Genomic DNA, 12,500 nt, shown 5'->3' with positions numbered 1-12,500 from the left:
AGATGTTTGTGTAGATGTTTGTGTAGATGTTGATGCAGATGTTTGTGTAGATGTTTTTGTAGATGTTGATGCAGATGTTTGTGTAGATGTCGGTGCAGATGTTTGTGTAGATGTTTTTGTAGATGTTTGTGCAGATGTTTGTGTAGATGTCAGTGCAGATGTTTGTGTAGATGTTTGTGTAGATGTTTGTGTAGATGTTTGTGCAGATGTTTGTGTAGATGTTTGTGTAGATGTTTGTGTAGATGATGCAGATGTTTGTGTAGATGTTTGTGTAGATGTTGATGCAGATGTTGATGCAGATGTTTGTGTAGATGATGCAGATGTTTGTGTAGATGTCGGTGCAGATGTTTGTGTAGATGTCGGTGCAGATGTCGGTGCAGATGTTTGTCACCTCGCTGTCGGAGACTCCGACCACGATGTAGAGCGCGGCGTACTGCCGGTACACCAGCTTGAAGTCTTTATACTCCACGAAGGAACACTGGCAACAGCACAGAGGAGAGGAAGACGTTACTAGTACTCACGGTACTGTAACTGGTACTGCAGCTGGTACTGCAGCTGGTACTGCAGCTGGTACTGCAACTGGTACTGCAACTGGTACTGCAACTGGTACTGTAGCTGGTACTGTAACTGGTACTGTAGCTGGTACTGCAACTGGTATTGTAACTGGTACTGCAACTGGTACTGTAGCTGGTACTGTAACTGGTACCGCAACTGGTACTGCAACTGGTACTGCAGCTGGTACTGCAACTGGTACTGCAACTGGTACTGCAACTGGTACTGTAGCTGGTACTGCAACTGGTACTGCAGCTGGTACTGCAGCTGGTACTGCAGCTGGTACTGCAGCTGGTACTGCAGCTGGTACTGCAGCTGGTACTGCAGCTGGTACTGCAACTGGTACTGCAACTGGTATTGTAACTGGTACTGCAACTGGTACTGTAGCTGGTACTGTAGCTGGTACTGCAACTGGTACTGCAGTAAAAGTGTGTAAGTATCATCAGGAGAATGTAGTTACAGTATTAAAACATTGTGTAAAGAGTAAAGGATCAACCAGCTGTGTGTTTAATGGTCTGATCATCTCAGCTGGACTTGTAGTCCTTATATTGTTATTAACTAGTAACTAAAGCTAGCGGAGTAACTAAAGTAACTAGTAACTAAAGTAACTAGTAACTAAAGCTGGAACAGATGAATGTAGTGGAGTAACTAAAGTAACTAAAGTAACTAGTAACTAAAGCTGGAACAGATGAATGTAGTGAGAACTAAAGTAACTAGTAACTAAAGCTGGAACAGATGAATGAGCGGAGTAACTAAAGTAACTAAACTAAAGCTGAACAGATGAATGTAGTGGAGTAACTAAGTAACTAAAGCTGGAACAGATGAATGTAGTGGAGTAACTAAAGTAACTAAAGTAACTAGTAACTAAAGCTGGAACAGATGAATGTAGCGGAGTAACTGAAGTAACTAAAGTAACTAGTAACTAAAGCTGGAACAGATGAATGTAGTGGAGTAACTAAAGTAACTAAAGCTGGAACAGATGAATGTAGTGGAGTAACTAAAGTAACTAAAGTAACTAAAGCTGGAACAGATGAATGTAGTGGAGTAAAAAGTACAATATTTCTCTCTGAAATGTAGAGGAGTAGAAGTAGAAAGAGGCATGAAAAGAAATGTGTCTCTGTGTGTGTGTGTGTGTGTGTGTGTGTGTGTGTCTGTGTGTCAGTGTGTGTGTGTGTGTGTGTGTGTGTGTGTGTGTGTGTGTGTGTGTGTGTGTGTGTGTGTGTGTGTGTGTGTCAAAAAGTAAAGAAAAGACTCAAGTAAAGTACAGGTACCTCAACATTTAGACTGAAGTACAGTACTGGAGTAAATGTACTCAGTCACATTCCAGCGTGTGTACTTCACAGACAGTGGGACAGACGGGTACCTGGTCTTTCTTGCGGCTCAGGCAGCAGCGGACCACGTCGGCCTCCAGCGACGCCCGGCGGCTCAGCTCCACCGGCTGGTAGTAACGGGACAGCCGGGTCTGACCCTGTCGGTTCACCATCAGCACAAACTTTATCATCCTGGACCACACACACACACACACACACACACACACACACACACACACACACACACACACACACACACACACACACACACACACACACACACACACACACACACACACACACACACACACCTAGGATGGACAAAAGCACTGTCAGATATATATTTAATAACCTATTTATCATGTCAGTTGACACACAGACAGAGACTCACACACACACACACACACACACACACAGTGACACATACACACACAGACACACACACACAGACACACACACACACACACAGACACACACAGACACACACACACACACACACACACACAGACCACACACACACACACACATGTACGTGCACACACACGCACACACAACCAGAGACACACAGACAGACACACACAGAGACACACACGCACGCACACACACACACACACACACACACACACACACACACACACACACACACACACACACACACACACACACAGACAGACACACACAGACTACAGAGACACACACGCGCGTGCACACACGCACACACAGACACGCACACACACACACAGACACACACACACACACACACAGAGACACACACACACACACACACACACACACACACACACACACACACACACACACACACACAGTGTAAAGTAACTAAAGCTGTCAGATGAATGTAGCGGAGTAGAAGTAAAAAGTACCAGAACATGAAAATACTCCAGTAAAGTACAGTATAGTCTAGGAAATGTACTTAGTTACTTTCCACCACTGCTCTTCTGTCCTTTTCACTTCACTCCTCATTTTCTCAACTTGTATCACTCTTCCCCTCCTCCTTCTTCCCTCTCTCTTTCTCCACTCTCTCCCTTTTCTCTTCTCTCTCTCCCTCTCAATTCCACTCTTCATCCCTCTCTCTCTCTCATCCTCTTCTTCCCCTCTCTATCTCTCATTCTCCTCTTACTGACTTTCCTTTCTTCTCTCTCTCCATCCATCCCTCCCTCCTTCTCTCTTCCGCTCTCTCTCTCCATCCATCCCTCTTTCTCTCTCTCCGCTCTCTCTCCATCCATCCCTCCCTCCTTCTCTCTTCCGCTCTCTCCCTCCCTCTCTCTCTCCATCCATCCTTCTCTCTCCCTCCCTCTCTCTCTCCATCCATCCTTCTCTCTCCCTCCCTCTCTCTCTCCATCCATCCCTCCCTCTCTCTCTCTCCATCCATCCCTCCTTCACTCTTCCGCTCTCTCTCCATCCATCCCTCCTTCTCTCTCCCTCCCTCTCTCTCTCTCTCCCCCCTTCACTCTCTCTCTCTCTCCATCCATCCCTCCTTCTCTCTCTCCTCCATCCCTCTCTCCCTCTCTCTCTCCCTCTCTCTCTCCATCCATCCCTCCCTCTCTCTCCCTCTCTCTCCCCCCTTCACTCTCTCTCTCTCTCCATCCATCCCTCCTTCTCTCTTCCGCTCTCTCTCCATCAATCCCTCCTTCTCTCCCTCCCTCTCTCTCCCCCCTTCACTCTCTCTCTCCATCCATCCCTCCTTCTCTCTTCCGCTCTCTCTCCATCAATCCCTCCTTCTCTCTCCCTCTCTCTCTCCACTTCACTCTCTCTCTCCATCCATCCCTCCTTCTCTCTTCCGCTCTCTCTCCATCAATCCCTCCTTCTCTCTCCCTCCCTCTCTCTCTCTCTCCCTTCACTCTCTCTGTCTCTCTCTCTCTCTCCATCCATCCCTCCTTCTCTCTTCCGCTCTCTCTCCATCCATCCCTCCTTCTCTCTTCCGCTCTCTCTCCATCAATCCCTCCTTCTCTCTCTCCATCCATCCCTCCTTCTCTTTTCCTCCCTCCCTCTTCCTCCCTCTCTCTCTCCATCCATCCCTCCTTCTCTTTTCCTCCCTCCCTCTCTCTCTCCTTCCCTCCGCACGGCTTCCGTTACCGGGACAACGGAATGTCAGCAAAGGCAGCAAACTGTCAACTGAATTTATAACCCGTTTATAACCGTTAACTAATCAGTTTAAATACAGTTTGACTCCTCTAAACGGCCGTACACGGCGTCACGTATCGGTTAATGTCATGAATGTTTCTTAAACTTACCGGTAGCTGCTAGCTTGTAGCTAAACTGGAGCTAAATGAGCCTCATCATCAACAACTACAACAACAACAACATCAAGCTAACGGCCGTTGGGCTAACAGTGTTAGCTTCTTTAAAATGTGTCCGTTAAATCATTGAGGCGTCGCAGCCGTTCCGACACTCACAGTTACATTACATTAAAGTGAAATCACTGCGAAACAAACAAGAGGCTTCAGTTACCAACGCCAGCTAGCTAGCTGTATGGAGCTAACTAGAGATGTTAGCATTTCTGACGCATGCTCAGCAGAGCCCTCATCTGGTGCGTTCACGAAACATATGGATAAACAAGAACGTTAAAACTAAAACTCATATATATTTTATTTATTTGTATTTTCTATCTTTATTATTGATTCATTACAGTAAAAGGAAAACCCAAACATTCGATGTTATTACAGATTTTTAATAAAATAAAAAAATAATAGAATAAGAATAAATACAATACAATATAAGCGTATTACATTCTAGATGTTAAAAACAATCAATTACATTATTTGTGTGTACTAAGTATTCAATTTGTCTTCAAGGTAAACAATAAAAATTTTTTTTTTTAGGAAAACTGTATTCAAACAGCCCCAAAATCACCATCGCCAAACACACCAGACTCCATGTAAATAATCAGTACTTTTGTCATCGTAAAACACACTTCATTCAAAGTGGACAGAAACTAAATAAAACTATGAAAAGCCGTCTTGGTTAATCTTTCCACTGTTCCAACAATCACCACTCTGGTTTGGTTGAAATAAACCCTTAATTCACCCATTTACATGTGGAGATATGCTGGCTCTATACACGCTAAAAGTCCTGATTATTTACATGGAGTCTGGTGGAGATATGCTGGCTCTATACACGCTAAAAGTACTGATTATTTACATGGAGTCTGGTGGAGATATGCTGGCTCTATACACGCTAAAAGTCCTGATTATTTACATGGAGTCTGGTGGAGATATGCTGGCTCTATACACGCTAAAAGTACTGATTATTTACATGGAGTCTGGTGGAGATATGCTGGCTCTATACACGCTAAAAGTCCTGATTATTTACATGGAGTCTGGTGGACGGAAATTGAAGGTGTGCATTTGCTCATTAACGTTACATTGCAGCTTGCTTTGGACATGGGAATATAGATTTCATGTTGAAAAAAAATACCTAAGTTACCCTTTAGTTGTCCTTTCTACTCATTCTATTTCTTTGTTTCCTACTTTCTCCCTTTGCATTGAACGTTACAAAGGTGGATGACAGGGGAGGAAAAAAAAGCAGGATGGATCTTTCCCGTCATGCAACGCGGCTGGGTTCTCCCTCCGTAATCATCGGATCCAGGGAGAGCGAGAGAGCAGTAATGGCGGCCGGTTAGAGCCACACACAAACACCGCGTCCGCAATCAGCCGCACTCACCGCAGCCCTCCGGGGGCAGCCAGCCTCGCACACCGCGGTGGAGCCAGCGTGACACACACGGAGCGGAGACACGGGCTTTAGGAGGGGACTGGAATCATTCAGCGGAGCGTGGCTGCTTCTTGTTTCCTTCTACTTTTCTAAAAACATGGATGAGCAGCCCGGAGGAGGAGGGGTCGGAGCCCCGAGACAGCCTCCGCCGCAGCAGCAGCAAGGGAGCAACAGCAGCGGCGCTAATCCGTCGATCGGAGGTGGAGGAATCATGGTGCCGCACCAACAAGACGAGCTGCCCCGGCCGCAGCAGCAGTACACCATCCCCGGCATCCTGCACTACATCCAGCATGAGTGGGCCCGGTTCGAGATGGAGAGAGCGCACTGGGAAGTGGAGAGGGCCGAGCTCCAGGTTAGCACAATTAGCTTAGCAGTGATTTAGGCTAACCCCAAGCTAAGAACAGCTAACGTTACGTTACCGTGACGACAGCTAGGTTTAACGCAAGGCACTAAAATGACTAGTTAAGTTTAGGAAAAATATCGTGGTTTGGATTGAAACACTCCCGGTGAACGAACACTTGTTTCCTGGGTGAGTGTGCTAAAATTATATTATTTTATTAGCATAGATTTAGCGTAATTTTGCGTAAGTTCCGGCCGTAGATGTATCCCTTCAAGTCACAACCGGCCGTAGATGTATCCCTTCTAGTCACAACCGGCCGTAGATGTATCCCTTCTAGCCACAACCGTTACCGTGTAATTGAAGCTGTTATAAAGCCCACGTTATCTTTTCATCTTCACATTGTAGTTTCTAATTACCGCCCGTAAAATTGTCGTTAACGGTCACAGCTAACTAAATGTTTTGTAACCTAACGTTAGCTGGCTAAGTGGCTAAGCTAACGTTAGCTGGCTAAGTGGCTAAGCTAACGTTAGCTGGCTAAGTGGCTAAGCTAACGGGTCAGAGCAGCTTCGGTTACCGTTAGCTCAACTGGCGCTAGTTAGCCGTTAGCTTCACAGCGCTGTCACAACTGTAAACTTCTGTCTTTCTTTTCATCGTTATTGTAACTTATACAAGTTATATGGAGACCCATTTTTTCCAATGTGATGAGAAAAAAAGATCTTAAAAGCCATTTTTAATGACCTAGTATCTTTAAAAACAATGAGAAACTTTCTCAAAATAACGAAATGTCAATATTTTAAGGAAACTAGCTAGCTAGCTAAGTCATTTTGAGAAACCAAGTCATTATTTTTAAGAGCTGCTTGACAATGATGAAGAAAAAAATCAATCAATTATTTAGGTCAATATTGAAACCACGATGTTACATGATTACTCATTGGTTTTTGGGAAGATGTTGCATTTATTGAACAAATCAACAGTGAAAACACCTTGAACTGTCAAAATTCGTTTATTGTGAAGTTAAAACCAGTATACTACCCAGTGAGTTTATATTATATATATATATATATATATATATATATATATATATATATATATATATATATATATATATAATATAAAGCCATCATGCTTTTTATTAGACAGTTCCCTGGCCGTAGATCTGTTCATTCAGCCGTGTGTGTGTCTGTGTGTTCACTGCTGGGGGGGTTAGGTAGTGACCATTTTTCGGGACTCCCTCAGGTCATGGTATTCCCAATCAACAAACGTATTGGGAGTTGTAAGTGGTTCTCTTTTCTAAAACGAAATGTCTCGCAATCTTTGGGTTCATTCAGGTGTGTGTGTGTGTGTGTGTGTGTTGGAAGGAGTTCATGTCTTTGTCATAACACACCCTGCAGCAGGCAGACTAAAGTGGAGGCTTGTGTGTGTGTGTGTGTGAGACAGGGTCTCAGTACACATTGTTTGCTCTGCTCTGACTTGTTGCGTTGGGACTCTGGATGCCTTCAGCATGACTCCGCCAGAGTTTCTGATAAGCGGCGAACACACAGACGAAGGTGTTGACATTCCTGCCTGTTAACACTGACTGTAGGAGCAGAGCCAACAAACTGTAAACGCAATAAAAGGTCTTAATGGTCGTATATTTGTATAAGTTGGGTGGAAGGCTTTTATTCGATAGGACAGCTTAGACATGAAAGGAGAGAGAGAGGGGGGGGATGACATGAGGCAAAGGGCCGCAGGTCGGAACCGAACCTGTGGCCGCTGCTGCGGGCAAGGATTGAGCCTCTGTATATGGGGACACGCTCTACCAGGTGAGCTAACCAGGCGCCCATTTATACACCAATACACAGCAGTCACACAGCTGATTATCCAGCTAAAAGTCACATTTTGTTTTTGAATTGTTTCTGCTCTAAAGTAGACAAACAGCCAGGTAAATACTCGTCTTATTCTCAGCACTTTGCAGAGCGGCGTCCAGGCGGTTTTTTTTATGTTTTCCAAACATCCCAGTCATACAACAGTACATCCCAAAAACACCTCGATAACTGTGTCGTAAAATCCCGTCTCTGTGTTGACAACACAGTTACTTTTTTAAAACCTATTTGCCTAATCTTTTAAACCTTATTTTTGGGGGCTTTTCCCTTTATTTTAGACTGACAGTGGATAGATAGGAAAGGTGGGAGAGAGATGGGGAATGACACGCACCAAAGGGCAGCAAATTGGACTCGAACCCACGCCGCTGCACAGGACTCAGCCTACATGGGGCGTACGCTCTTACTGGGTGAGCTGGAGGTCGCCCCTAATTTGTCTAATCTTAACACTTCTTCAGATGCGATCTTTTGAAAGAACTGAACGGAGAAACAAGTGATCATTTGGACTGTCTTTTAACTGGCGAAGTACCTCGTTTTTTGACATGAAATGTCAGGTTTTCTGTGAAGCGCTGACCAGAGGTTACATGTGTTGTGTGGTTTTGTTGGGAGCTCTCGCTCATTACATTCTCCTTTATTTTGCCAAATAGTTCATGTGACGTGTAACTGTGAATTATTATCCATATTCATTGATAGATGTGACGGTCGGTGGTGTTTTTGTTGGTCTTTTCTCCAGCAAAGGAAATAATGTGATTGGAAACCGTTTGCTGTGTAAACTGGGCCGAGTCTCTTCAGACCGCTTTAACTGTAACTGTGATGATTTAACTGTAGAATGACAGATGTTTAAAGCTGCACAGGAAGCAGCTTTTATGGCCCAGGCTCGTTAAAAGGACCTGAGATGTAAAATATTGATGCTCATTCTGTATCTGTTGCCATCAGAGCGAGCTGGAGGACGTGAGGAGACGTCAGGAGCCCAAACTTCCTGCTTCAGTCTCCTCTTAAAGGGACAGTTGAGATGTTTTGAAGTGTGCTACATAGTCAGTGTATTACCTCCATTCACGGCCGGGGGGACAGCTAGCTAAGCAGATTTTAGACACATCTAAAAAACATCAATGTCAGTTTTAAATGTACACAATACACTCTCACCTAAAGGATTATTAGGAACACCATACTAATACGGTGTTTGACCCTGTCCTATCAATATGGGTCAACATTTCTACAGAATGCTTCCAGCACCTTGAGTCAATGACACAAAGAATGAAGGCAGTTCTGAAGGCGAAAGGGGTCCCCCACACCATCACACCATTACACCACCACCAGCAGCAGCCTGCCCAGTGGTAACAAGGCATGACGGATCCCCCACACCATTACACCACCACCACCACCAGCAGCCTGCCCAGTGGTAACAAGGCATGACGGATCCCCCACACCATTACACCACCACCACCACCAGCAGCATGCCCAGTGGTAACAAGGCATGACGGATCCCCCACACCATTACATCCCCACCACCACCACCAGCCTGCCCAATGGTAACAAGGCATGACGGATCCCCCACACCATTACACCACCACCACCACCAGCAGCCTGCCCAGTGCTAACAAGGCATGACGGATCCCCCACACCATTACATCCACCACCACCACCCGCAGCATGCCCAGTGGTAACAAGGCATGACGGATCCCCCACACCATTACATCCCCACCACCACCACCAGCAGCCTGCCCAGTGGTAACAAGGCATGACGGATCCCCCACACCATTACATCCCCACCACCACCACCAGCAGCCTGCCCAGTGGTAACAAGGCATGACGGATCCCCCACACCATTACACCCCCACCACCACCACCAGCAGCCTGCCCAGTGGTAACAAGGCATGACGGATCCCCCACACCATTACACCACCACCACCACCAGCAGCCTGCCCAGTGGTAACAAGGCATGACGGATCCCCCACACCATTACATCACCACCACCACCACCCGCAGCATGCCCAGTGGTAACAAGGCATGACGGATCCCCCACACCATTACACCACCACAAGCAGCAGCAGCAGCCTGCACAGTGGTAACAAGGCATGACGGATCCCCCACACCATTACACCACCACCACCACCAGCCTGCCCAGTGGTAACAAGGCATGACGGATCCATGTTCTCATTCTGTTTACACCAAATTCTGACTCTACCATCTGAATGTCTCAACAGAAATTGAGACTCATCAGACCAGGCAGCATTTTTACAGTCTTCACTTCTCCAACTTTGGTGAGCTCGTGCAAATTGTAGCCTCATGTTCCTATTTTTAGTGGAGACGAGTGGTACCCGGTGGGGTCTTCTGCTGGTGTAGCCCACCCGCCTCAAGGCTGTGTGTGTTGTGGCTTCACAAATGCTTTGCTGCATACCACCGATGTAACGAGTGGTTATTTGAGTCAGAGTTGATCTTCTATCAGCTGGAATCAGTCGGCCCATTCTCCTCTGACCTCTAGCATCAACGAGGCATTTTCGCCCCCCAGGACTGCTGCATCCTGGATGTTTTTACTTTTTCAGACCATTCTTTGTAAACCCTAGAAATGGTTGTGTGTTAAAATCCCAGTAACTGAGCAGACCAGCCCGTCTGGCACCAACAACCATGCCACGCTCAATGCTTAGCTCACCTTTCGTTCCCATTCTGACCTTCAGTTGGGAGTTCAGGAGATTGTCCTGACCTGGACCACACCCCTAAATGCATTGAAGCAGCTGCCATGTGATTGGTTGATTAGATAATTGCATTAACGAGAAATTGAACAGGTGTTCCTAATAATCCTTTAGGTGAGTGTATTTACAATGGCCGTTTGTCAGTCTGTGTTCTTCTGTTGACTTGTGTTCTTGTGTCCCTGTGAAACGTCCTCTCGTGTTGCCAGAGTACTGTCCCAATACACAAGTTACCATTTCACCAAGAACAGTTACGATTCCCGGAAATGTTCTTGACGCGCCCATTTTACCCAGGATGCATTGGTTGGTATCTTGTATGAACTTGGCAGCACCCGTATCTCGGCATTCAGCGCTGGTCGGGTTTCCGGTACATAGACAGTCCATAAACGGGACAGTTTTCTCCATCTTATTCATCACTAAATTCACTTCTGAGAACGTTTTAGGCGAGAAATGAACGTTTAGATTTTGAATATAGGCAGTCTTGCGTAAATCTTTGCCGAATTGACAATTTGCGCCAAAGTTTTCGGAGTTTTCGGAGCTCCATGAAGAAAGGCGGCCGCCGGCTAGCGCCTGCCGGGGCCGCTAGGACAGTCACGCTCAGAGACCCCGCTGTAAGCCGGAGGTCTTTTAGACCGGTCTCGTAAATAAGAGGCTTTTAGTTCATCGTTGACTGATCCAGTGTTTCCCGCAGCACTTTCCAGTTTAGGCGGCCCGCCTTAACAACACGCGCCTGCCGCCTTAATTAAGTCTTCAAAAAATGTTTTTAAATATTCGCCGTGTTACTCTGTCCTGTTTGAGTGGCTGTAATGTACAAGTCACATCAACACCGTCTGTCGGAAACAAGGCAACGGCCAGTTGTCAAGATACCGCCAGTCACAACGGAAAGAGCATTTGCTGCGGGTGAGTGTAACTGTCCTTTACTCACATTTAAAGGGTTAAATCGTCATTTCGCCGTCGCGTGCACGTCGGAATTTGTCAACAAATGTGCGGGCAGAGACGGGGTGATGGACTTACCGGAGCGCTGGCATACGGCAGGCAGAGAACATTTATGTTTCTCTGTCCTGTTCTTCACATCAGTGAGGCTTTCTCCTCTTGTTTCAACGAAGTGAATACATGACGAAGTGACTGGAACTATCATCACCTCTCACGCGTGGATTCTCAACGTCCCGTCTGCTGCCCGGTCTTTGAGACACAGCTGTTGTCTGTTTGTTGTAATCACTACACGCCGTTCACAACACACGGTTAGTTAGCGTAGTTACACACAGTGAAATGACGTGTCCTGTTTTTATTTCACGCATACTATCTGCTTTGAGTGAGTGGATCTTTGGGCTGAGCTATTATCACAGAGCTGTTTGTTTTGGAGAAGAGTTGTCAGGCGAAGTGGAAGAGAGCGTGTCATAGTAGTAGTGTGTAGTATAATAGTAATGAGTAATGAGCTAACACCCCATCCAGATGCCAACTAACAAATTTTCTGTGGGAAACACTGGGATCGTTTGTTTAAATATCAACACATGTCCATCATAAGATTAACGGGAACCTGTGGTTAACGGTCTTTATGGAGTTAAACTCCACACACACACACCGCAGCTACACACACACACCGCAGCTACACACACACACCGCAGCTACACACACACACCGCAGCTACACACACACACACACACCGCAGCTACACACACACACCGCAGCTACACACACACACACACCGCAGCTACACACACACACACACACACACACACACACACACACACACACACACACACACAGCACACACACACACACACACACACACACACACACACACACACACCACAGCTACACACACACACACACACACACAGCAGCTACACACACACACACACACACACACCGCAGCTACACACACACACACACACACAGCTATACACACCACAGCTACACACACACACACAGCTACACACACCACAGCTACACACACACACACACACACACACCCACAGCTACACACACACACACACACACACACACACACCCACAGCTACAC

The 12,500-nt window shown here is 46.2% G+C and overlaps 2 protein-coding genes across 3 annotated transcripts in view; one reads left to right on the top strand and one right to left on the bottom strand.

Annotated features, from left to right (window-relative positions):
• ap4s1 (adaptor related protein complex 4 subunit sigma 1) overlaps window positions 1-4,398 on the bottom strand; it is a 5,916-nt gene extending 1,518 nt beyond the window's left edge. Inside the window, exons 1-3 of one of the 2 annotated variants that reach the window (XM_078277288.1) lie at window positions 4,115-4,398; window positions 1,916-2,054; window positions 392-478 (exon numbers count right to left, since the gene is read on the bottom strand). In XM_078277288.1, the coding sequence (XP_078133414.1) occupies window positions 392-478; window positions 1,916-2,053 (225 nt within the window). In that variant the 5' untranslated portion in view covers window position 2,054; window positions 4,115-4,398. Of the gene's footprint in view, window positions 1-391; window positions 479-1,915; window positions 2,167-4,114 lie in introns of those variants that run through there. The other variant, XM_078277287.1, reaches the window with a different exon arrangement.
• A 1,289-nt stretch (window positions 4,399-5,687) lies between these two features.
• The window catches only part of strn3 (striatin, calmodulin binding protein 3), a 34,426-nt gene continuing 27,613 nt past the window's right edge, over window positions 5,688-12,500 (top strand). Inside the window, exon 1 of the mRNA XM_078278079.1 lies at window positions 5,688-5,943. Coding sequence (XP_078134205.1) covers window positions 5,689-5,943 — 255 coding nt within the window. The 5' untranslated portion in view covers window position 5,688. The remainder of the gene's footprint in view (window positions 5,944-12,500) is intronic.

This window comes from Sander vitreus, chromosome 20 (genome assembly GCF_031162955.1).
Source record: "Sander vitreus isolate 19-12246 chromosome 20, sanVit1, whole genome shotgun sequence".
Lineage (NCBI taxonomy): Eukaryota > Metazoa > Chordata > Actinopteri > Perciformes > Percidae > Sander > Sander vitreus.
This window is presented reverse-complemented; position numbering and strand designations above follow the sequence as displayed.